Below are 26957 nucleotides of genomic sequence, written 5' to 3'. Positions count from 1 at the left end.
TATATACAATAGTGTGTATGTGTTAATCCCATCCTCTCAATTTATCCGTCCCCCCACTATTTCCCTGTTGGTAACCATATATTTGATTTTGTAATCTTTGCATTTATTTCTGTTTTATAAACAAGTTCTTTTGTATTATTTTTATTAGATTCCACATATAAGGGATATTACATGACATTTGTCTTTCTCTTTCTGACTTTACTTAGTATGATAATCTCTAGTTGCATCCATGTTGCTGCAAATGGCATTATTTTGTTCTTTTTTATGGCTGAGTAGTATTACATTGTATATACGTACCACATCTTCTTAATCCCTTCATCTGTTGATGGACATTTACGTTGTTTCCATGACTTAGCTATTATAAGTAGTGTTTCAGTGAACATTGGGGTGCATGTATCTTTTCAAATTATGGTTTTCTCTGGATATACGCTCAGGAGTAGGATTGCTGGATCTTAAGGTAGTTCTATATTTAGTTTTCCAAGGAGCCTCAGTACTGTTTTCCATAGTACCAATTTACAAACCCACCAGTGGTTTGTAAAAGGGTTCCCTCTTTTCCAAACACTGTCCTGCCTTTTTTGGTTTGTAGAATTTTGATAGTGGTTGTTCTGATTGGTGTGAAGTGATGCCTTATTGCAATTTTGATTTGCATTTCTCTAATAATTAGCGATGTTGAGCATCTTTTCACGTGCTTCCTGTCCATCTGTCTGTATTTTTTGGAGAAATGTCTATTTATATCTTCTGCCCATTTTAGATTGGGTTGTTTTGGGCTTGTTTGTTTGCTATGAAGCTGCATCAGGGGAACAGAATAGCAATCACAGAGATAAACCCATGCGCCTATGGTCAACTAATCTATGACAAAGAAGGTGAAAATATACAATGGAGAAAAGATAGTCTCTTCAATAAGTGGTGCTGGGAAAAGTAGAAGCTACATGTAAAAGAATGAAATTAGAACATTCTCTAACACCATATATAAAAATAAACTCAAAGTGGAATAAAGACCTAAACATAAGGCCAGATACTATAGAACTCCTAGAGGAAAACATAGGCAGAACATTCTTTCACATAAATTGCAGCAATATCTTTTTTGATTCACCTCCCAGAGTAATGGAAACAAAAACAGAAATAAACAAAGGGGACCTAATTACACTTAAAAGCTTTTGCACAGCAAAGGAAACCATAAAAAAAAAAAAATACAACAACCCAAAACCTAAAAGACAAACCAGAGAATGGGAAGAAGTCTTTGCAAGTGAAGTCACCAACAAGGGATTCACCTCCCAAATATACAAACATATCATGCAGCTTTTTGCCCTCTTCAGAAAAGGATTTTCAGCCTATCTCTTCTTTCTTACTACCTAGTTTTTATACTATAAATTATGATTTTTTTTTTGTCTTTTTGCTGTTTCTTGGGCTGCTCCCGCGGCATATGGAGGTTCCCAGGCTAGGGGTCTAATCGGAGCTGTAGCCACCTGCCTACGCCAGAGCCACAGCAACGTGGGATCCGAGCCGCGTCTGCCACCTACACCACAGCTCACGGCAACGCCAGATCCTTACCCCACTGAGCAAGGGCAGGGACCAAACCCGTAACCTCATGGTTCCTAGTCGGATTCGTTAACCACTGCGCCATGACAGGAACTCCTATAAATTATGATTTTAAAGACTTGAGAAAAAACCCACTAAAACGTATTACTAACAATGACAAATAGGCAATGATTTTGTTGATATATATGTATAATTATGTATGCTCTGTGTATCAACTATATGTAAACTATATCTATATCCATATACATAGCTATATATACAATCACATAATCTGATGGATTAGAACAGTTACAAATTCAGTCCTCTGTCAGTCACTCAGCATCCACATAAGCTTTCAGAATAAAGTCTATATTCATATGCTCTTTCCTCTTCCTGGTATGTTTGCTTTTTTCTTTTTCATTTTCTATGTTAAATACATTTCTATTTCTCCTCCAAGATTCAGCTCAAGATCATTTCCCACAATAAGCCCTTCATAATAGTATTTTCATTCCCAAATCTTTTATGGTATCTAGCATAGTATGTACTCAACATATATTTGATGAAATAACAATTGCACAGCTAAATGCAAAATAGTGATGAATGACAGAGAGAAAGATATAGACAGACCTTACTTAATCATGTATCACTTAACTTAACAATTTTAAGATTAAAATTTCCAAATATATAGATAACGATCTGGGGATGATCAAATTATTTTAAAATGTGTAACCTGGAGTTCCTGTCGTGGCGCAGTGGTTAACGAATCCGACTAGGAACCATGAGGTTTTGGGTTTGATCCCTGGCCTTGCTCAGTGGGTTAAGGATCCGGCATTGCCGTGAGCTGTGGTATAAGTTGCAGACGCGGCTCAGAAACCGCATTGCTGTGGCTCTGGTGCAGGCCGGTGCCTACGGCTCTGATTAGACCCCTAGCCTGGGAATCTCCATATGCTGTGGGAACGACCCTAGAGAAAGACAAGAAAAATAAAATAAAATATGTAACCTGGCAAATTTCACAAAACTGAAATACTTTCCAATAAGACTTACATACACAGGTAAAAAGAAAAAAGAAAAAGATAACAACTTTTGTTACAGTACTTAAACCTTTTATAAAACACTCTACATTTACTTATGAAACAAATAACAGTTTTATGAATGGCTAATATTTTTGACCAGTAATCATATTAGCTGACCTCATATCACGTTGACAGAATGTCACATTGAATGAAGGTCAGAGCGTGGATGAGGGTGAGATGAATTTAAGAGAAAGAAAGAATGAGATAGTGACTTCAGTTAAGTAAAATGTAAGTTCTGAACTCATGGAAAATAAGAAAAATTGGAAATCTCTGGTAACTATTCCTTGGAGAAAAGAGCTACTGTGGTGGGGGGGTGCTGGTTTGGGACAGCAGAATCAGAGGGATTTTAGAGACTGGTGAGTGTGGGGAGCGGGGGAAGAGAGAGGATTGTTTGGAGGCAGCTTTTTGGGAGGCCCTGAGCATGACTGAGGGGAGAAATGAAGTACTGCCTGGTCTTATGCATTCAGTTACCCCTTTAACATTTTTTTAGAGCAATTTCAATAGAGATTCAATGTATTGAAAATTATTTTTTATTTGTCCTATTGCTTCTTTTAAAGAAATGCAAGTCTAAGGTTAACCAGGGCCACCGATTAGCACTAGATTTATGTAGGTTTCATAGGACATTTGTAGAAGCATGCAGTGCAGTAATTAAGAGCATAGACTCTGGAGTCAGATTGCTTGGGCTGAAGTCACAGCTCTGCGATGTGGTAGCTACAATCATGGGCAAGTTACTGAACATCTTAAGAAAATAGGAGTAATAGTAGTTTGTAGTGAATATAGGTGTCATGCATAGTGAATTAGTCCATGCAAATAAAGAGTGTCTGAATAGTCCCTGACAAAATAGTGTCTGACATGTTGTAAACATTCAATAATGCTGGATATTATTATTATTGTTATTTTTGAGATGATGCAAAGGAACATTTATAAGGCCAGTATTTACAGTTCATTAATTTTTACAAATATATTGACTGCTTAATCTGTACCCAGCATGTCCTTTGTTTTGACGATAAGGCAGAAATCACTTATAAACTTAAAACTCTATGAATCTTCAATAAATATCAGGACAAGATAGCCAGTAAAGGACTTTGTGTCAAAGACTGAATTGATGTGAACCTACATGATGTATATGGAACAGAGACTACCTAGCCGATTAGCATGTTCCTTAATAAATTGAGTCAAATGATCTATAATCCCAAATGCACTTTCTCCAGTATGAGTTTTTCAGTTAAAAGTGACTTCTGATAAATGATTTTGCTATATTGTCATTGAAAAGAGGTCAATGAAATACAAATACCAGACATATATGAAACAGAACTGACAGTTATAGAAAGTAAAGAGCTTGAGTTTGTTTCTTCTATGAGATGCAAGGCCTCCCCACCCTCCCCTGAAATGGACTTCTGAGATTGTATATAAGCAAACCAAACAGTTCTATTTTATCTTAAAAGTAATTTCTGGCATGCGATCATGAACTACTGTAATTACTTGTTTCTGGTAAGATACTGCTGTATAATACAGCAGTAAATACTGGTTTTTGAAAATCGTTTATGATTTTCTATTTCCTCCAGTCTGGCTATAAAGGAGTTACAAAAACCATTTCAGCTAAGTGCTTATTGGAGCATTAAAATGACCATGAAAAACATGGATGCATACTTGTGCAAAATCCTTTCATATTATTATCATTTACTACTAGATATAAAATAGCTGAAATGCAGGATGGAAGATCCAGTAAGACTTGTGCCAATAACATGAACAGAAAATTTTTTAAAAATGTGTTAGAGATAGGACCTTCTAATTAAGTATTAGAAGTTAAAAATTAAAAAGCTAGCTTTAGAGTATGTATTTAACCCAAAAATTAAAACAAAAAGGAAATACTCATTTGATAATGCAGGCTATTTATGTGGTGTACTTTGTTAAGTGAGATATTTATCATTGATAACTTCATTTTCATTTAATCTAATGCTCTGGAAAACATCCTATCTTTCTTTCATTTTAAAATGCAGCAGAATCATCCCACACATCTTCATTTGTCCCTCTTTTTCAGGTTTGTTCCCTGCTGTTTTAAATCTTGCTTCCAATGCTCTCATCACCACAAACGCAACATGTGGAGAAAAAGGACCCGAAATGTATTGCAAGTTGGTGGAGCACGTCCCTGGGCAACCCGTGAGGAACCCTCAATGTCGAATCTGCAATCAAAATAGCAGCAATCCATACCGTATGTATTTTCATGTCAATTTGTATGCCCTAAGTAGGATCTATAATTGAGAGGTGTTGAGGCCAAAGTACATTAAAGTCAAAGGGTTTGTACTCGCCGACACTTCTAGAAGCTTTCTTCCACCATGAGCTTTGCAGCCCCTCTCTGTCATTTGATGAACATTATTGGCATTTCTTACGTGTAGTGGGTATGGTGCTTGAGGAGGGTTTTCTAGTTGAAGACTTGTGGCAGTCATTAAGTTCACTAGCTGCAGAAGAATGTCTGAGGATGTGGTTATTAATTCAGGCTGTAGTCATTCAGTGGCCACTTAGGTGCCAGGTATTGTGCTGGGGGTCCAGCAGGAATGAGACGTGGTCCCTTGCTCCAAATAAGAGAAATAGCAAAAAGCAGATTGTTGCTGCATAGGGTGGTAGGTACCAAGAAAGCATGAACATAGGGGCGTCAGGGAGAAAGAGGAGGGTCACAGATTTAGTCCTGGTGCAGAGGAAGGCTTACCAGAAGTGATATCCAAGGACAAATAGGAACTGAGCAGATAAAGAGGATACAGGGGGAAGAAAAGAAGGAATGCCAGGAAGGAGGATCAGAATAAGACAGAAAATGTTACTTGCTTTGGAAAGTCGAAGTAGTTAGGAATGGCTGCAACTGAAATGTCAGAAGGCAGAGGGTAGGGATGGTTCTTAAACACACAAGAAGGATGTTTAAATGAGAGGTGTCTGGGAGTTCCCATGGTGGCTCAGTGGACATGAACCTGACTAGCATCCATGAGGATGCAGGTTCGATCCCTGGCCTCACTTAGTGGGTTAGGATCTAGCATTGCTGTGAGCTGTGGTGCAGGTCACAGATGTGGCTCAGATCTGGCGTTGCTGTGGCTGTGGTGCAGGCAGCAGCTACAGCTCCGATTTGACCCCTAGCCTGGCAACCTCCATATGCCACCGGGGCAGCCCAAAAAAGCAAAAAAATAAAAAATAAAAAAAAGGAGAGATATCATACCAAGCCCTCCTGGGTGGCCTCTAGGAGCAACACTGATAACTCAGACTCATTTATGTATTTACTCAGCAAGCATTTGAACACTGGCTACTAGCAGTCCATTGTATTGGAGCAGAATGTTCAATCACCCGATTTAAAGGACTCTGAGAAGAAAACAGAAAATTAAATCAAATGCTAAGGGAACATCTAGAAATTCCTGGGAAAAAACAGTCCACATGTTGAGAAAATAAGGGTGAGTAAGATAAAAAAGGGGGAAGGTATTATATTAAAAAATCATGCATAGATCTTGAAGGTATGAAACAGTATAATATAATCAGAGAACTCTAAGTAATTAGGTTTAATGAGTAAATAATTTATATGGAGAAGGGGAGAATGATGTGAGATAATTCTAGAGATGGAAGTTGATTTATATCTATACATTGGGAAATCATCAAATATTGGGGAGATTAATAAAGTGAATACATGATGTCAATGAGGTGAGTTATAAAAGAGATAACATTTCACAATTACTTTAAAATTTTCATAGTTTTTCTTCTTTTGTTTAAAGTTGCACTGCTTATAAAACAAAGTTTTCTCTCACAACGTACATTTTTTAACCTCGAAAGAAAGTTAGGAGGCACTGTTGATTCTCTAGCTTGTTAAAGGAAAGAATGCATAGTCCTTCCCTACATACAATTTAGAGATGCCAAAAATATTAATGTTTAGAAAACTGGGATTTTTGTGAATAAAATTGCTGGCCTTGCATATCACAAAATGTTAAAAAAAAAAAAAAAGTGTCAAGAAACCAAAGATGTCAAGTGTCAGAAACCTTCCTTGCCTTTTAAATAATTGGTTTTTTTTCCCCCCAGTGGTGTAGATTGTTATGAATATGAGTGGAAAATATTGGAACATGCCTTGTCTGTTTGCTATTCTTCTATAGACTGATAAGGGCAAAAGTTCTGTCAGAGCCCTGGGGAAATATTAAAGCAAGAAAATTTAAAGAGTAAAGGCCAGAAAACAAATTGATTAATGGACTACGAACTTGGCTAGGGCAGAAGCAGCAGCCTAATGGGGGAAATTGCCCTTGGTGCAAGTGTTGGTGGCCTTGATGATTTTGTAAAAAATATATGGTTCAGCAGGTTAAGAACCCAGTGTAGTGTCCATAAGAACGATGGTTTGATCCTTGGCCTCACTCAGTGGGTTAAGGATCCAGTATTGCCACAAGCTGTGGTATAGGTCACAGATGTGGCTCAGATCCAGCATTGCTATGGCTGTGCTATAGGCTGGCAGCTGCAGTTCTGCAACCCCCAGCCTAGGAACTTCCATATGCCACTGGTGCGGCCATAAAAATTAAAATGTGAGAAAGGCTGGAGGCATGGAATGATTGGAAGGGAATGATTGGGGGTGGTTGGGACTGTGTAATGTGTGTTTAGGATGGGCCAGCCAGAGAGAGATTATGTAAAATCATGTATAGCTGTGTTTGTGTGTGTGTGTGTACATATTTATGTGTATATATGTATGATTATATGTATGAATATAAACATAGTTTCTGTCTATAAGTAAATTTTTTTTTTTTTTTTGCTTTTTAGGGCTGTACCTGCAGCATTTGGAAATTCCCAGGCTAGGGGTCAAATCAGAGCTCTAGCTGGCAGCCTACAACATAGCCACTTCAGTGTGGGATCCAAGCTGTGTCTGCAACCTACACCACAGTTCATGGCAACACCAGGTCCTTAACCCACTGAGTGAGAGGGCCAGGGATCCAACCTGCATTCTCATGGATACTAGCTGGGTTTGTTACCACTGAGCCACAAGTACAATGTTAGGTAAATTTAGACTTGGATATAGAAGACAATTAAATAATCAAAACAATAAATTCAAGGCTATACCTTAGGGTGCATGTTATCAGTGAAGTGGAATTTTTTTTTTGTCTTTTTTGTTGTTGTTGTTGTTGTTGCTATTTCTTGGGCCGCTCCCGCGGCATATGGAGGTTCCCAGGCTAGGGGTCTAATCGGAGCTGCAGCCACCGGCCTACGCCAGAGCCACAGCAATGAGGGATCCGAGCCGCATCTGCAACCTATACCACAGTTCATGGCAACGCCGGATCGTTAACCCACTGAGCAAGGGCAGGGACTGAACCCTCAACCTCATGGTTCCTAGTCGGATTCGTTAACCACTGCGCCACAACGGGAACTCCTGAAGTGGAATTTTTAAGAAGGAAAACATCAATGGGAACTGAGATAGCAAAAGAAAATTCCAAGGGGGTGATCAGACGTAGATGAGCTCCAAAGTACGAATTATCTGAGATAGAGGGAAAAGCATTCTAGGAAAGGAGAGAAAGAAGAAAATGTGTATGGAGAGACAGGATGGAAGGAAAGTGCAAAGATTCATATAGAAAACAATTGGGTGGACCCTCATGGTGGGAAGACGGATGAGCTGTATTCACCAAATTAAGTCCTAGAGCCATTGTCACTCCCCTCTTCAGAGCTGCATATTCAGGTCTCTTGAGTCTCAAAAGAAGACATTTATATTTAGGCAATCTCATCCTATATTTGCACATTGAGACAAAAAAAGTGAATAGGTTATTTTAGTAAAGCAAGACACATATAAGTTATGTTTTGTATTTCCCATTTTATTTACTTGTGGTAAGTTTTTAAGATTTGCTTTTGTAAATCCTAGATTGACTCTGTGTAGTAATGTAATTTTAAATCAGCAGCTTCATTACATTTCCAAATCCTATTTTAGAACTAGAAATTCAGAAAGAATAACATTCCATAAGAATAAAAAAATCTAGCAATAATCCACATGGATATATTTTAGTAAAAGGTAGAGCAACAGATAATAAAATTCCACAGATTCAGTGAACAGCTGGAATAAATCTGGAAAGGTCTGTCCATAATTATCATACGAAGAAAAGGAAACTTGAATTTCCTGACCGTTAATAGATTGTGATTTCCAATTAAAATAGCAGTTTGAAAGGTTTACTTCTTCAGTGATTTCCGTGCCAATTTTCAGATGCAGTTAGCCTTTGAATTGACTTGACTGCTATCCCTGTTGACGATGTTGTAAGTTTCTGTATCTTTTTAAATAAGGGAAATGTGCCAACAATTAATCAGTATTTGCAAATTAATTATGATTAAACTTTCATAATGGGGATTATGGTTAATTGTTGAGTCATCTCCCAGTCTTCCTCTTCATGACTAATTCTCATATCAATTTGACCTGAGGTGGCAGATAGCAAAATTTCCAATTAGATAGCTCCTCTCCCAATTACCTATGAACCACGAGTGTGATTTGGAAATGTGGTTGTGTGTAAGTTTTTCTGTCACATATTGAACCCACGGTCTGTAAAGAAGATTGAGGAGGCTGTTTAAGGAATGTTTGCTGTGATATTTATTTTTCTTCAGAAGCCATGCCAGTAATATTTCATTTATGATTCTGATTCCCAGTGCACCAATTTCAGCACCCACTCATACCACCGAGGGCATTTATTTGATATTAGTTATGCTTCTGGTATTTGTTGTTATTATAAAGGCCTAACAATTTCCTTAGCTTCGGTAGAACAAGTTAACTAGTGCTAGTTATTAAATTTATTCAGCAATTTTACTTTTCATCAATGAGATAACATGCCTCATCTCAGTGGACTACTAATGTGATAAGACTTGGTACAAACAAAGATCATCCAGCTGTTCAGTTCAATTAAATAATTTACCAATAAAAATAACTTTTGTTCTGTCCTGTATACTCATGTTACCATAAGTAACTCAAATATATAAGCTTTTATGTTTTCAGTTAAGCAGATTATAGCAGCTTACTTTATTAAGAAATTAATATGTAATAAAAATGTTCACAATTTAAAAATGGTAAATGTAATGAATTTTCAATTTTTATAAATTTTTTTGAAGATTATTTTATTCTCTGACTCCTGTTGCATCAAGGACTTCTTTTTGCTTGGTTTTTATTTTTATTTTTATTTTATTTTATTTTATCTTAATTTTTTTGTCTTTTTGCCATTTCCTGGGCCGCTCCCCCCGGCATGTGGAGGTTCCCAGGCTAGGGGTCTAATCGGAGCTGTAGCTGCCGGCCTACACCAGAGCCACAGCAATGCAGGATCCAAGCCGTGTCTGCGACCCACACCACAGCTCACGGCAACACCGGATCCTTAACCCACTGAGCAAGGCCAGGGATTGAACCCGCAACCTCATGGTTCCTAGTCGGATTCGTTAACCACTGCGCCACAATGAGACCTCTGGTTTTTATTTTTTTAATTTTTATTAAATGTAGCTTGTATCCAATAAAGACCCAGAGCCCTGCACATTTTGAATAGATGTATAATTACATATATATACATAATAATAGTTAGAATATTAATAGTTGCAATGTTCCTATGGTAACCCTCTGAGTGGAGACTTCCCATCTAAGATACTCATCCAAGATATTTTTACTGGTCCATGGCAAAATGAGAAAATGAGAATATAAATTCCAAATTTTTTATGAAAATAAAATGAATGCCTTTTAAAGAATTGTGGTTTTTAAAACTTTTATTGTTTTTAAATATCCCCCATTTTATGAAACAATAGTGATGATATATTAAATGGTAGCAAGAGTAGACTGGATGCTCCTGTTACTTGGAGAAATAAAGGGCTAGAACTCCTATATCAAGTCCACAAATCTCTGTCACACACACTTTTTGACTTTTTTTTGTTGTTGTTGTTGTTGTTGTTGTTGTTGCTATTTCTTGGGCCGCTCCCGCGGCATATGGAGGTTCCCAGGCTAGGGGTCTAATCGGAGCTGCAGCCACCGGCCTACGCCAGAGCCACAGCAACTCGGGATCCGAGCCGCGTCTGCAACCTACACCACAGCTCACGGCAACGTCGGATCGTTAACCCACTGAGCAAGGGCAGGGACCGAACCTGCCACCTCATGGTTCCTAGTCGGATTCGTTAACCACTGCGCCACGACGGGAACTCCCACTTTTTTACTTTTTATGAAAGTTAAGAATCTGGGAACCAATCTGTTCCCACAGAAGAGTTTTATTGTCCTTACTTCAGGAGGGACAAAGTTTAAGTGACTTACTCATGGTCAGTTACCAATAGTGGACCCAAGTTGTCCAGTTCCTTGGACTCCAGCATCTCATGGTGCAAATCATATGCTCTTTCATTACTCTTCTCGTTAAAACATCAGCTCGACTACTGCCTTATGTACACAAATGGAAAGACCAAGATTGTTCCTCATAGTGATATGGCTTGTTCATTATTTGAAATATTCCTTCAGTTTACAAAAAAAGGGTATTAGAACCATTAGGACATTCACTTGAAACATCTTCCCAATGAATTAATGTTACAAAAGTTCTCACAACTGACACTCCACAGCATCCTTAATCTGTAATGAACAGGAGAGTAGCAGGGAACAAGCCTCCACTTTATTTACATTTCTGTGGGCAAATAGGCTGACTTCCAAGTGAGATGATAGCAAGTTAAGAACTACTGCAGCCCTGGGAATAGAAATAGGAACATCTCCCATAGCCTCCACTCCTGCCGTCCTCACCTAGGCATGACCTGGGCCAGATTAGAGGAAGAACAGAATTTATGTTCCTTGGGAAATGAGAAGCACAGGTTGCAGATAAGAACCAGTGACCGTGGAGCAAAAAGAGAGAGTGTTTTGGCATTCCAGAGGTAATGGTTGTTGTGAGATGCTTAGAACTAAGTTGGAGGAGATGAGGAATCCATGAGTTTTGAGGATTGTAAGAAGGAAGGAACTGTAAGAGAGGACTATGGGGGGAGGTGACAGTAATTGTCCACACCCCCTCTTTTCTGTCTCTAATCTGCCTTTTGATTTCACAATAGGTCCTGTTCCCTACTCTCTGGAGCAAAGGCAAGGGGAGAGCCCTGTTTTTTTTGGTAGGATGGAGTTTCACGTGCCATCCTCTCTTTACTTGCCATTGTTGTCCAGACATCTCCACTGAGTTAATGATTATGGGGATGGGCAAATGCTGGATGGGAGATTTGGAATATCTGTCATTATATTTCTAAATAGTAGTTTAAGTAGAAAGTCGACAAGTTCAAGAATGGACTGCAAAAAACCTCATAGGATGGATTTGACAGCATTTTATATTAAAACCAGATACATACTGAATTGCCCAAGTCTTAGTAATAATGAATGTGTCAGAAGAGCGAATCTTCAAGTACCTTTCAACCACAATTGAAGATTTTATGTTTCTATTCATAAAGTTGATGGCATACTAGAGCTGCCTCAAACAGTAGGGTTTTTGCTTCTTTGAATGACTGACATATCAATTAGATTTCAATATTATTTCTTCATACTTAATTTCTGTAGTTATCTTTAAAGTTGCCAATTTTAGCTGATGACCAGAGTGCTGAATAGCTTCTTCTCTTTTAGTCTAAGTATCTAACCATTTCACACTGTCTTGCAGAATGCTGTGAGAAAGTCAACGTTAAACAAATTCTGTTACGATATGGATTGCTCTCTTTATATTAATGTGTGGCATTCACATGGTGATGGATTTAAGTTAGTTTTACTTTTTACTTTTACAAAAAAGTCAAAATTCTTCATATGATCTTTTCTCCTTTCACATGCTGCTGCTGATTCAATAGAGAGACACCCGATTACAAATGCTATTGATGGAAAAAACACTTGGTGGCAGAGTCCCAGTATTAAGAATGGAATCGAATACCATTATGTGACAATTACACTGGATTTGCAGCAGGTATAGTGCCTCTTTTTATTTATTTATTTATTGTCATTTTCCACTTTGAAATTGTATCTCGGATTGGCTATTTGTGTAGTTAGCAGTTTGGGATTGAAAGTGTACTCTTTCTTATTGCCTTCCATTATTTTCTTGGTACAGTGAACAAAGGAACCCATGCATTTAGTATTTTGTTATTTTAAAATATTTGACATTTATTTTCTGAAGCACAACTAAAATGAATTCACATGAAGGGTTTAGAACTGAGTTAGGAGCTGACTCTGGTTCATCTAATGAGAGTTAATGATAAAAATATTGATAAATGAAATTTTATGTAAAGACATATAATAGCGCCATTTTTAACTTTTAAAATAGGACAGTGCTGCCAGTCTGTTCATTGTGTGTGTACTAAAAGGGTCTTGGATAACAAGGCCCTTGAGTAAAATGCCTCTCATTACTGGGAGTTGAGCAAGCTGTGACAGTTGATTATTAAATTAAACTTGGGCCACTAAGTGAGGTACCAGGCCTTGCAGTTGTATAAAATTGATGTTGGAGGTTGTTAGTTTGTGTTCCATAGGCCTAGATGCCTTCTACACTTAATTTCTTTCTTCTCTTTGTTCGCAATATTCAGGTCAGGTTGATGTTATTAATCAAGAATCATCATCATCCCGAATTATTTAGGTTTGCAAATAGGATAGAATCCAGAAAAATGTTCATGTATTTTATTGTTATTCTGCATAGAAAAGTTTATTTAATTGACTGAAGGCTAAGACCAGAAATATTGAACTTAGATGACTTCTTTATCTCAGTCTGTTCCCCTCTCACTCTCTAGAATAAACATAGAAAAGACTCCCAGCCACTGCTCCCTGGCCCAGTAGAGATGGAACAGCAAAGGAGTCTGGGGTTAGAGAAGAGGGAATAGTTAAAATAGTTAATGATGGATACTGTATGCTGTAGAGATCATGCTTCCAAGAGTGGTCAGAGTGGAGGAAAGCACCAGCCAGTGGAGGTTAGTCAAATTCACAGGAGGTCAGAGAGGCACCAGGCATTTCCCTAATGGATGCTGATTGTCATTATCAGTGGGAGTATGATCTACCCTAGGCAGGCTCTGGCACAGATTCTGCAATTGCAAAGAATTGGTTGGGGGTCTAACAATAGATACTCTTTCCACCCATTTGAAACTCCTCAGGACCTTAGAAACAGGGTAGGAGCAGGGACTCAGTGCTATAGCTAAATTGCTGACTGGCATGGATTTATTTCTACCGGTACTAGCAACTGAATGGCAGCCTTGAATTAATAGTATTTCTCAGGAAGTCTTGGAGCACAATAAGGGATGTGCGAGCAAACTACTAAGTTGATCAATTATGCTTTAGGTCAATGAAGTCTTGTGTATGAATTCCCTGAAAATTTTAGCCTCAAAATAGACTTCATCCCTTTCACGATAGAGACAAATTGGTCCTTTGTCAGTCACAGCAGTTATCACCCTTCATGTGGTCATTGCAAGTAGGCCTTCTCAATCAGGAGTAAGTCTGCTGTCTATTGCCTTGGTCATTTCCTGGGGTGGGGGATCAATAAATAGTGATGGTTAATTGCTCTGCTTTACTGTCCATCTATTTGTTTAGATCACACATGGAGCAAGAGACTCAGTTGTTACTATAATTTGTACAAATCGCTTATATACTCTTTGAGCCTAACCACCATAGTATTTATAGGCAGACCCCATTTTATTGTGCTTTGCTTTATTGTGCTTTGAAGATAATGTGTTTTTGCAAATTGAAGGTTTGTGGCAACAAGTCTGTTGGCACAATTTTTTCCAACTGCATTTGCTCACTTCATGTCTCTGTCACATTTTCATAATTCTCCAAACTTTTTCATTATTGTTGTATTTGTTATGGTGACCTGTGATTGTGAGATTTGGTGTTACTCTATCATACTTATTTTGTGGTCCACAAACCAGGCCCATATAAGAAGGTGAACTTAGTAACTATTGCATGTGTTTTGATTGCTCACCAACTGGTCATGCCCTCATCTCTTCCTTTCCTTGGGCCTTCCTATTCCCTGAGGCACACACACAACATTGAAATTACTAAGCCTACAATTACTAACTCTACAGTAGCCTCTAAGTGTTCAATTGAAAGGAGGAATTACATGTCTCTCAATCTAAATAAAAAGCTAGAAATAATTAAGCTTAGTGAGGAAGGCATGTCAAAAGCAGAGACAGGCCAACAGCTAGGTCTCTTGTACCAGTTAGTCAAGTTGTGAATGCAAAGGAAAAGTTCTTGAAGGAAACTAAAAGTGCCAGTCCAGTGAACACACAAATGAAGAGAAATCAGAATAGCATTATTGCTGACATGGTAAAAGTTTCAGTGATCTGGATAGAAGTTCAAACCAGACCCTTCTCATTAGGCAGAACCTTATTAGTGGCCCTAAGTCTTTTCAATTCTACAAAGGCTGAGAGAGGTAAAGAAGCTACAGAAGAAAAGGCTGAAGCCAGCAGAGATTGGTTCATGAGGTTTAAGGAAAGAGGTTGCCTTCATAACGTGAAAGAGCCAGGTGAAGCAACAAGTGCTGGTGTAGAAGCTACAGCATATTATCCAGAAGATCTACTTAAGATCATTCACCAAACAACAGATTTCCAGTAGATGAAACTGTCTATTAGAAGAAGATACCTGTAGGACTTACATAGTGAGAGGAGTCATTGCCTGGTTTCAGATCTTCAAAAGACAGGCTGACTCTCTTGAGCTAAGGACTTGAGGCAGCTGGTGACATTAACTTGAAGCAAATGCCCGTTTATCATTCCAAAAATCCTATTGCCTTTAAGAATTAATGCTAAATCTTCCTGTGATTTATAAATGGAACAACAAAGCTAGGGTGACAGTACATCTGTTTACAACATGGTTTACTAAATATTTTAAGCCCACTGTTGAGAACTCTCACTCAGAATAAAAGAACAATTCCTTTCAAAATATTACTAGTCATTGAAAATGCACCTGGTTGGTTACCCAGGAGCTCGGGTGGAGATGTACAAGGAGACTTGTGTTGTTTTAATGCCTTCTAGCACAACATCCATTCTACAGCCTGTAGATTAAGGAGTAATTTCACATTTTAATTGCTATTATTTAAGAAGTGCACTTTTTAGTGCTACAGTTAACTTTGATAATGATTCTTCTGATGGACCTGGGCAAAATTAAACTGAAAACCTTCTGGAAGGGATTCACCATTCTGCATGTCACTAAGAACATTCTAGATTCATGGGAAGAGGTCAAAATATAAATGTTAACCAGAGTTTGAAAGAAGTTAATTCCAGCTCTCATGGATGACTTGTAGGGATTCAAGATTTCATTGGAGGAAGTTAATACAGATGAGGTAGAAATAGCAAGAGAAATAGAATGAGAAGTGGAGCTTGAAATTGTGACTAAATTGATGCAATTTCATGATTAACAGATGGGGAGTTGCTTCTTATGGATGAGCAAGGAAAGTGGTTTCTTGAGATGTCACTCCTCATGACAATGCTGTAAAGATTATTGAAATGACAACAAAGTCTTTAGAATAATTACATAAACTTAGTGGATAAAACAGCTGCAAGGTTTGAAAGCATTGACCCCAGTTTTGAAAGACATTCTACTGTGGGTAAAGTGCTGCTGAACAGCATTGCATGCTACAGAGAACTTGTTTGTGAAAGGAAGAGTAAATCAATGCAGCAAACGTCATTGTTTACCTATTTTTAAAAACTGCCACAGCCACCCAAAACTTCAGCAACCACCACTCTGATCAGTCAGCAGCCATCAATTTCGAGGCAAGACCTTCTACCAGTAAAAGGTTATGACTCACTGAAGGCTCAAATGATGTTTAGCATTTTTTAGCTATAAAGTATTTTAAAAAGTAAGGTATGTACATTTGTTAGGTACAATGTTATTGCGTACTTAATAGTCTACAGTATAATATAAACATAACTTTTATATGCAATGGGAAAACAAAGAATTCATGTGACTTACTTTAATTGTGATATTCATTTTATTGTAATGGTCTGGAATTGAATCTGCAATATCTTAAGGTATGTATGCCTGTACTTGTTACCTAACAACAGAATTTTTCCCATTTAATTTACAACTGGATGATACAATCACGAGTTTTTATTAAATCATTTTTATTCAGGAGTTCCCATCGTGGCGCAGTGGTTATTGAATCCGACTAGGAACCATGAGGTTGCGGGTTCGATCCCTGGCCTTGCTCAGTGGGTTAAGGATCCGGCGTTGCCATGAGCTGTGGTGTAGGTCGCAGACATGGCTCGGATCCCGCATTACAGCTCCGATTCGACCCCTAGCTTGGAACCTTCATGTGCTGCGGGAAGCAGCCCTAGAAAAGGCAAAAAGACAAAAAAAAAATCATTTTTATTCAGCATCCCTATCATTAATTTCACAGGTCAAAGAGTCCACCTGAAAACCCCTTTTTCAATGAAACCATGTATAATTTCCCATTTGTTTTGCATTCCCACTCATCCACTCCCACATGGTTTCTCAGGAGTTGTGTGGATTTGCTTTCCTATTTTCTCCTCTTCTCCTTTAGTTTAATGGCCTTAAGGTGAGTGAATACTCAAGACATCTTTTGTAGTTCAGTCTTGTCTTTTTTTTTTTTTTCCTCGCTAGAAATATTGGGCTGCTCCCGCGGCATATGGAGGTTCCCAGGCTAGGGGTTGAATCGGAGCTGCAGCCACCGGCCTACGCCAGAGCCACAGCAATGCTGTATCCGAGCCTCGTCTGCAACCTACACCACAGCTCACGGCAACGCCGGATCCTTACCACTGAGCAAGGGCAGGGACCGAACCGCAACCTCATGGTTCCTAGTCAGATTCGTTAACCACTGCGCCACGACGGGAACTCCATGTAATTCAGTCTTCATAACAAGTGGTAGGAATCTGTTTATAAGGCCAGTTTACTTTGTCTCCAAAGTCTGAAACACACCTAGCGGAAGTGTGTACAGAAATGTATCCGCCTGTGTTTCCATATCCCAGGATGGCACCCACCCATGGCATTACTCACTTCAACCCTCTCTTACCTCCTGTAAATCACCTCACCGAATGTTCAAGAGAAGAGGAGCATAACATATAAAATAAAATAAATCCATATTTCTACTTGACTCAAGATCGTAATTTAATCGGTGATTTAACGATGTAAAAAGTAAGCAGGTTTTGTAATCAGAATTTATAAGGGAATTCCACAGACCAGAAAGGGCTTTTGACGTCCTATTTGACCTCGGGCTTTGGAGTAACAAACTGGAACAGGTTCTAAGAACCTATTCAGTTAAGGATCAAAGCTGTTGGAAGGCATGTTACAGTGCATTGGCAACAGAGAAAATGTGGACATTCTTTTTTTTTTTTTTGTCTTTTTTGCTATTTCTCTGGGCCGCTCCTGCGGCATATGGAGGTTCCCAGGCTAGGGGTCGAATCAGAGCTGTAGCCACCGACCTATGCCAGAGCCACAGCAACTCGGGATCCAAGCCGCGTCTGCAACCTACACCACAGCTCACGCAATGCCGGATCCTTAACCCACTGAGCAAGGGCAGGGACTGAACCCACAACCTCATGGTTCCTAGTCAGATTTGTTAACCACTGTGCCACGACGGGAACTCCTGGACATTCTTATTACATTATTTACTGTTCACGATTAGCCTACAAAGTAGCTAGTATTTTATCTATTACCTCTTTCTTTCTTTTCTTTTTTTTTTTTTTTTTTTTGTCTTTTTGCTATTTCTTGGGCTTCTCTCACGGCACATGGAGGTTCCTAGGCCAGGGGTCGAATCGGAGCTGTAGCCTCAGGCCTACACCACAGCCACAGCAATGGGGGATCCAAGCTGCGTCTGCAACCTACACCACAGCTCATAGCAACTCTGGATCCTCAACCCACTGAGCAAGTCCAGGGATCAAACCCGCAACCCCATGGTTCCTAGTCGGATTCGCCAACCACTGAGCCATGACGGGAACTCCCTCTATTACCTCTTTTTAAGAGTTGAAGAAGGTTGAAACTTAGAAAAGTTAAGGGACTTGGCCTTCTTGATAAAGTTCATTACAGGCAGGGCTAGGATTTCATCCAGGGTAATCTGAATCCACACCCCAAATCTCTGCCAGTATTTCCTAAACTGGGATCTGAGGACCTAGCCTAGGGAGAATTTTTGGTAATGTAATTTCAAGGAGTCCATACATTGTTTAGGTCCAAGAAGTACCATGCTGTCATCTCCCAGCTTCTGTGGGAGATAGAGCCAACATCTGTTTTGTCATAAAACAATGACTACACCCCTCATTTCTACTACACTCTAGCATGTAGCCAAAAGGGCATAACTTCAGTTTTTCTCACCTACAGCATGAAGGATTAATAGGTTATTCATCAAAATATGAGCTATTATTTAACTGGGAAGCAAGGGCAGCAGTTTTATAATGAATAGGTAAATATCACTGAACATTTGTTTGTCATTGATTCAGCAAGAGATTTGACCATTTATTAGTTCTCCTTTTTGAGATGCATGAATTTCAACAAGTGCCAGTTTTCTATTGTTCATATATACTTGGCTTGTCTGTGAAATGCTTTTAATAAATTACTACTTTAAACAAACAGTCACCATTGGATGTCTTTGATTGAATCATTACGGATACACTGGGAAATTTCTTTGACATTTTAACATTCACAATAAGTGCTAGAAATATATAACCAATATTGAGAAGAAAGTAGGTACTTATTTTATAAATAGATTGTTTTTAGGTTTTATTACTGAGGGATTATTAACTTTTCCCAATTCTGCTATTTACTCACAGCATATCTGGAGCAAATAATTTAATCATGCTGTGCCCTAGGTTCTAGATTAGCAAAATAAATATTATAATATCTCGGCAAGAAATTAAAATAACAATAATAACAATATAACAAGTAGATTCGATCTGGTAATTATATCTGTTGTAAGGTCCTGGTATCAGTGTAAACTCAAAGAGAATCTTAGCTGTTCCAGCACTGTGTATGCAAAAACCCAGTATGATGATAAAGAAAAATATTCATCAATTAAAAAAAATAATAGGGAATTGAAGATTAATAGGATATCCAAACTATTCCATTTTAGTCCCTTTCCAACCAGATTTTCACCACAATATATGTTATGATATCTGATCACAATATATGACTGCTTTTAATCTGGCCATTTTCTCAGGCCTGTCCTTTTATTTGTTTAGAAAGAAAGTTGATTGGTAAGGGGGATAAAATATAGAAGGGCAGCTGTTTTTTTGCCCTGCCTGTGAGATGTAAGTTCCTGGGCCAGGGATCGAACCCATGCTATAGTTGTGACCTGTGCTACAGGGGAACTTCCCTGGGAGCTTTTTAATAGACCTTTCAATATCATATATTACATTCGTCTTCATTCCTGGATTATCCAGATATGCCATGGAATGACTTCATACTCATGTGTAGAAATCTTCTTTATCTCAGTACATAATTCCCTTTTCTTCCTAGCTTATCCCCCAAACTAACAATGCATTTATCATAAAATATTGTCTTACACCTACAGAAATCCAGTTCCACATATTCTTGACCTAAATATTTTATTCTTTGATTTATAGAGACGTATCTAAGTGAGATATGTTAACAATTTTGAATAAGAGTTATATTTTGGAGGAGGTTTAATTAATATTTCTAAGAAATATTTACTGTAGTTTTGGAATCTGTGTGACTAGCATAGAACCATTTTTTTGAACTGTTAATGTAATGATTAATCGCCTATATAGTAATAAAACTTGAAATACATTGATTTATATCCAGGTATTCACTTTTTTCATATATTCAATTTTATTTTGTTTAAACATAATGAGTGATCAAATTTTTAATTTGGAACGAAGCTTGTTATTCTTTATCTCATATTCTTCTCTCACGCTCTTCTTACTCATTCTTAGTAAAGGGGTCTGTTGTCCTATAGCTTAGAGAGCACTGTGAGCTCTACCTATTAAAAAATGAAAAAAGTTGGAGTTCCCATCGTGGCACAGTGGTTAACGAATCCAACTAGGAACCGTGAGGTTGCAGGTTCGATCCCTGCCCTTGCTCAGTGGGTTAATGATGTCGCATTGCCGTGAACTATGGTGTAGGTCGCAGATGCGGCTTGGATCCCCGTTGCTGTGGCTGTGGTATGGGCTGGCAGCTATAGCTCCGATTCGACCCCTAGCCTGGGAACCTCCATATGCCGCTGGAGCGGCCCAAGAAATGGCATAAAGACAAAAAAAGGAAAAAAAGAAAAAAGTGAGATAGATACAATTAATTATCAATTATTCAACAGGCAGAAGGGAGTATAAGTGATATTAATACATTTAATATCTCATTGTCTAAATAAGGAACGAGACACAAATGTGACATACTAAAAGCCATGGAAGATTTAAATAGCCCTGATTGAATATGGTTCTGTTCAACACAGTCTGCTTGATATAAGAGTTTCCTCCTGGATTCAGGTCTCTCTATGAAGGATTTAGCCCATGGCACAGTGATTAAATGTTTATTCCCCTGTAGTCCCACTGGACCGTGAGTTCTTGAAGGCAGAGTGCTCAGACTGTTTCTATCTATCATGGCACTCAGCATCTAGCAGGAACTCAGCAGATTTGGTGAAAGAATGGTCCATAGCTACTTTTCTTTTTTTTTTTTTTTTAATTTTCCCACTGTACAGCAAGGGGGTCAGGTTATCCTTACATGTATACATTACAATTACATTTTTTTCCCCCACCCTTTGTTCTGTTGCAACATGAGTAGCTAGACAAAGTTCTCAATGCTATTCAGCAGGATCTCCTTGTAAATCTATTCTAAGTTGTGTTTGATAGGTCCAAGCTCCCAATCCCTCCCACTCCCTCCCCCTCCCATCAGGCAGCCACAAGTCTTTTCTCCAAGGCCATGATTTTCTTTTCTGAGGAGATGTTCATTTGTGCTGGATATTAGATTCCAGTTATAAGTGATATCATATGGTATTTGTCTTTGTCTTTCTGGCTCATTTCACTCAGTATGAGATTCTCTAGCTCCATCCATGTTGCTGCAAATGGCATTATGTCATTCTTTTTTATGGCTGAGTAGTATTCCATTGTGTATATATACCACTTCTTCCGAATCCAATCATCTGTCGATGGACATTTAGGTTGTTTCCATGTCCTGGCTATTGTGAATAGTGCTGCAATGAACATGCGGGTGCACGTGTCTCTTTTAAGTAGAGTTTTGTCCGAATAGATGCCCAAGAGTGGGATTGTGGGGTCATATGGAAGTTCTATGTATAGCTTTCTAAGGTATCTCCAAACTGTTCTCCATAGTGGCTGTACCAGTTGACATTCCCACCAACAGTGCAGGAGGGTTCCCTTTTCTCCACAGCCCCTCCAGCATATGTTCTTTGTGGATTTATTAATGATGGCCATTCTGACTGGTGTGAGGTGGTATCTCATGGTAGTTTTGATTTGCATTTCACTTATAATCAGCGATGTTGAGCATTTTTTCATGTGTTTGTTGGCCATCTGTATATCTTCTTTGGAGAAATGTCTATTCAGGTCTTTTGCCCATTTTTCCATTGATTGATTGGTTTTTTTGCTGTTGGGTTGTATAAAGTGTTTATATATTCTAGAGGTTAAGCCCTTGTTGGTTGCATCATTTGAAACTGTTTTCTCCCATTCTGTAAGTTGTCTTTTTGTTTTCTTTGGGTTTTCTTTGCTGTGCAAAACCTTTTCAGTTTGATGAGGTCCCATGGGTTTATTTTTGCTCTAATTTTGATTGCTTTGGGAGACTGACCTGAGAAAATATTCATGATGTTGATGTCAGAGAGTGTTTTGCCTCTGTTTTCTTCTAGGAGTTTGATGGTGTCCTGTCGTATATTTAAGTCTTTCAGCCACTTGGAGTTTATTTTTGTGCATGGTGTGAGGGTGTGTTCTAGTTTCATTGCTTTGCATGCAGCTGTCCAGGTTTCCCAGCAATGCTTGCTGAATAGACTTTCTTTTTCCCATTTGATGTTCTTGCCTCCCTTGTCAAAGATTAATTGACCATAGGTGTCAGGGTTTATTTCCGGGTTCTCTATTCTGTTCCATTGGTCTGTCTGTCTGTTTTGGTACCAGTACCACACTGTTTTGATGACTGTGGCTTTGTAGTATTTCTTGAAGTCTGGGAGAGTGATGCCTCCTGCTTGGTTTTTGTTTCTCAGGATTGCTTTGGCGATTCTGGGTCTTTTGTGGTTCCATATAAATGTTTGGATTGTTTGCTCTAGTTCTGTGAAAAATGTCCTGGGTAATCTGATAGGGATTGCATTGAATCTGTAGATTGCTTTGGGTAGTATGGCCATTTTTACAATATTGATTTTCCCAATCCAGGAACATGGAATATCTTTCCCTTTCTTTACATCTTCTTTAATTTCTTTGATTAAAGTTTTATAGTTCTCAGCATACAGGTCCTTTACCTCCTTGGTCAGGTGTATTCCGAGGTATTTGATTTTGTGAGGTGCAATTTTAAAAGGTATCATATTTTTGTATTCCTTTTCTAAGATTTCATTGCTGGTATACAGAAATGCAACTGACTTCTGAATGTTAATCTTATATCCTGCTACTTTGCTGAATTTATGAATCAGTTCAAGTAGTTTTGGGGTTGAGTCCTTAGGGTTTTCTATGTATAGTATCATGTCATCTGCATACAGTGACAGTTTGATCTCTTCTCTTCCTATATGGATGCCTTTGATTTCTTTGGTTTGTTTAATTGCTGTGGCTAGGACTTCCAAAACTATGTTGAAGAGCAGTGGTGAGTGGGCATCCCTGTCTTATTCCAGATTTGAGTGAGAAGGCTTTCCGTTTTTTCCCCATTGAGGATTATATTTGCTGTGGGTTTATCATAAATGGCTTTGATTATATTCAGGAATGTTCCCTCTATACCCACTTTGGCGAGGGTCTTGATCAAGAATGGATGTTGGACTTTGTCAAATGCTTTTTTTGCGCATGACTACTTTTCAAATCACTGAATTTTTCCTTGGTATTATTTGGTCACTGCTAAATTGATGAACATAAAACTGACTATAGAGGAGATTATAATCTCCATGTTCAAAATGTCCTGCATGACCTGTCTTGTTTAGTATAGCAGTATATAATTAAATTCACAGCTTTTACCTGCTTTAGAGTTTTTTCCTTTAAGATCATTGATTCAGTGTCACAAGAAGTATCTGTGGTTCATTAGAAAATGTCTCCTCTCTCTAAAAGAATTTGTGCTGACCTTTTAAACACTAGTAAAGGTGACAACCAGCTTTAGTGTCTCTATTGAGTAGAACATTAATTCCGACTGTCTCCCCTTCAGAATACTTCAAATACTGCACTCACGCTGATCTCATTAGTACAAATCAGATCAGATCACTCCTTTCACTAAAATGCTCTAATGGCCCTCCCTGGGAAAAGCACAATTACCCACAAGGCCTGACAGGGTCTTTACCTTACCTACTTTCACCTCTGGCATCATCTCCCCACTTCAGATGCCCCACTGGCTGCTTCACTGAGTCTTGAAGTCCTTTGTACTTGCTGTTACTGCCTCAGGGCCTTTGTACTTGCTGTTTCTTCTGTCTGGAATTATTTTCCCCAATTTCCTTAGACTCTATTTCCCATTTTCTTCATATTTTTAGTCAAGTGTCGTGTTCTTAGCAAGGACCTCCTTGGCAGTCCTATTTAAAATTGCCAAGCCCTCCCAGCTTGGTAACCTACTTTCACGCTTTATTTTTCTCCACAAAATACATGGCTATCTAACTTACCATGTATACATATTTTACTACAGATCTTCCTCAACCTGTGATGGGATTACATCTCAGTAAATCCATCATAAATTGAAAATATTATAAGTAAAAAATGTATTCTACACACCTAACTTACCAAACCTCATAGCTCAGCTTAGCCTACCTTCAACATCCACAAAAGGCTTACATTAGCCTTTGCTTAAGCAAAAGCATCTAACACAAAACCTCCTTTATAATACAGTGTTGACTCTCTCACAGTAATTTATTGAATACTGTACTGAAGGTGAAAAACAGAATGATGCGTGGATACAAGGTGGTTATAAGTGTATCAGTTGTTTACCCTCCTGATCTGTTTGTTGTCTGGGAGCTCAGCTCACTGCCACTGCTCAGCATCACAAGAAAGCATCATATCAGTAATGCTAGCCTGGAAAAGATCCAAATTCAAAATCTGAAATAAACTGTAATGTCAGAGACCGTCTATATTTATATCAGATCATGTTTATATTGCCTTTTAAAATGTAGTTTTCATGACAGCACAGAAATTTCTCTCTTGTTTTTTTGAATTACCACATTCTAAACACTTAGAATATAGTACCCAGCATGTGAGACACTCTATAAATTTATCTTAAATTAATAAGTGAATGAATGAGTAAACAATGTGAAACATCAATTCATAGTGTAAGAATCATATTAAAGCTGAAAATTAAAGGAAGAACCAGTCTTACTGTGTTTCTTGTGAAAAAAATATGCCTTGCATTTTTGAATTTATGATTTTTCTTTAAGTCTCAGGTTAAATAGCATGAAGTAAATTTTTTCACTAATCATTTTACTAAACATATTCTAAACTTCACTCTCTGTGTGGCTCTACCACATTTATAGCTTTACTTGGGAAAAGCAGATTACAATCAATTTAACTCTTCTTTTGTAACAGGGAAGTCTAGGACTGTAATTTCTTAACTGGTATCTTTTTATTTTCTAGTGCGGGGAAAAAAAGCAGATGTATAAAAGGGGAAAAGTATACATCTGCTTTTTTTTTCTCCCACTAGAAAAAAAAAAAAGAAAAAGCAGATGTATAAAAGGGGAAAAGTGACCCACCAGAGGGATTAGAATCAACTCCACCTACCAGTGGGCAGGCATCAGCCCCTCCCATCAGGAAGCCTACAGCAAGCCCCCATACTGACTTCAGCCACAAGGGGGGCAGACACCAGAAGTAAGAGAGACTGCAACTCTATTATCTGTAAAAAGGTCACCACACCAAAAACCTACAAAAATGAAAAGACAGAGAACTATAACTCAAATGAGGGAGAAAGGAAGAACCCCAGAATATCAGCTAAGTGATCAGGAGATTCTCAGCCTCCAGGAAAAAAACTTTAGACTGTTGATGCTGAAGATGATGCAAGACATTGGAAATTGGAGGCAAAGAGGGATAACTTACAGGAAACACTGAGCAAAGAGATACAAGATATGAAACTGAAACAAGAAGAGATGCAAAATACAACAACTAAAGCAAAGAATTCACTGGAAGCAGCTAACAGCAGAGGACAGGAGGCAGAAGAACGAATAAGCGAGGTGGAGGACAGACTAGAAGAAATTATGGATGCAGAACAGAAAAGAGAAAAAAGATTGAAAACAAACCAAGAGAGTCTCAGAGAACTCTGGGACAACGTTAACACACCAACATCCGTATTATAGGGGTGCCAGAAGGAGAAGAGAGAGAGAAGGGGACAGAAAAAATATTGCAAGAGATAATAGCCGAAAACTTCCCTCTCATGGGAAAGGAACCACTCATTCAAATACAGGAAGCACAATGAGTACCATATAAAATAAACCCAAGGAGGAATATACACCAAGACACATATTAATCAAACTGACCAAAATTAAAGACAAAGAGAAAATCTTGAAAGCAGCTAGGGAAAAGAAACAAATAACATACAAGGGAACCCCGATAAGGTTATCCGCAGATTTTTCAGCAGAAACTCTGCAGGCCAGAAGGGAGTGGCATGATATACTTAACGTGATGAAAGGGAAAAATTCTCTAACCAAGATGACTCTACCCAGCAAGGCTCTCATTCAGATTTGAAGGAGAAAGCAAAACCTTCACAGATAAGCAAAAGTTGAGAGAATTCAACAACGCTAAACCAGCCTTACGACAAATACTAAAGGAACTTTTCTAGGCAGAAAAGACAAGACAGCAACAGGAAACAAAAATACCACAAATGACAAGGCTCACCTGTAAAGGTATATATACAGTAAAGATATGAAATCATCCATGTGCAATTATACCACCAAAATCAGAAATCATGAGAAGAGGTGGGTACAAATGCAGGACACTGGAGATGAACTTGCAATTAGAGAACAACAACTTAAAACAATCCCATATACATATAGACTCATATCAAAACTTCAGAGTAACTGCAAACCAAAAATCTACAATTGATGCACAAATAAGAACTCTCTGGAGAAGAAATATACCTCATAGTAAATAAGTGCATAATCCACCATGAAGGGGGTCATTTGACATCATTCTTGAAATGCTGAAGTCTTCTTACATCTGACTGATTTCCTCTCCATCAAAGAATTTATGATAATTATAATTAAAGAATGCAACTGTACAATTAAAAAAAAAGATACATGAACCCGTATGTTCTTTGCAGCACAAAAAAAAGGGGGGGGGAGTGCCACCAGAATGCTATTTAAACAAAAGTCTAGACAAAGAATATTATATATATTGATAAAA

At 38.3% G+C, this 26957-nt stretch overlaps 1 protein-coding gene across 1 annotated transcript in view; it reads left to right on the top strand.

Annotated features, from left to right (window-relative positions):
• LAMA2 (laminin subunit alpha 2) overlaps nt 1-26957 on the top strand; it is a 594513-nt gene that overhangs the window by 139955 nt on the left and 427601 nt on the right. The window contains 2 exon segments of the mRNA XM_047758965.1: nt 4633-4803; nt 12381-12493. Of these exon segments, the coding sequence (XP_047614921.1) occupies nt 4633-4803; nt 12381-12493 (284 nt within the window).

The sequence above is a fragment of the Phacochoerus africanus genome, chromosome 2 (genome assembly GCF_016906955.1).
Source record: "Phacochoerus africanus isolate WHEZ1 chromosome 2, ROS_Pafr_v1, whole genome shotgun sequence".
Taxonomy (NCBI): domain Eukaryota; kingdom Metazoa; phylum Chordata; class Mammalia; order Artiodactyla; family Suidae; genus Phacochoerus; species Phacochoerus africanus.
Note: the sequence above shows the minus strand (reverse complement) of the source record. Positions and strands in the feature narration are given on the sequence as shown.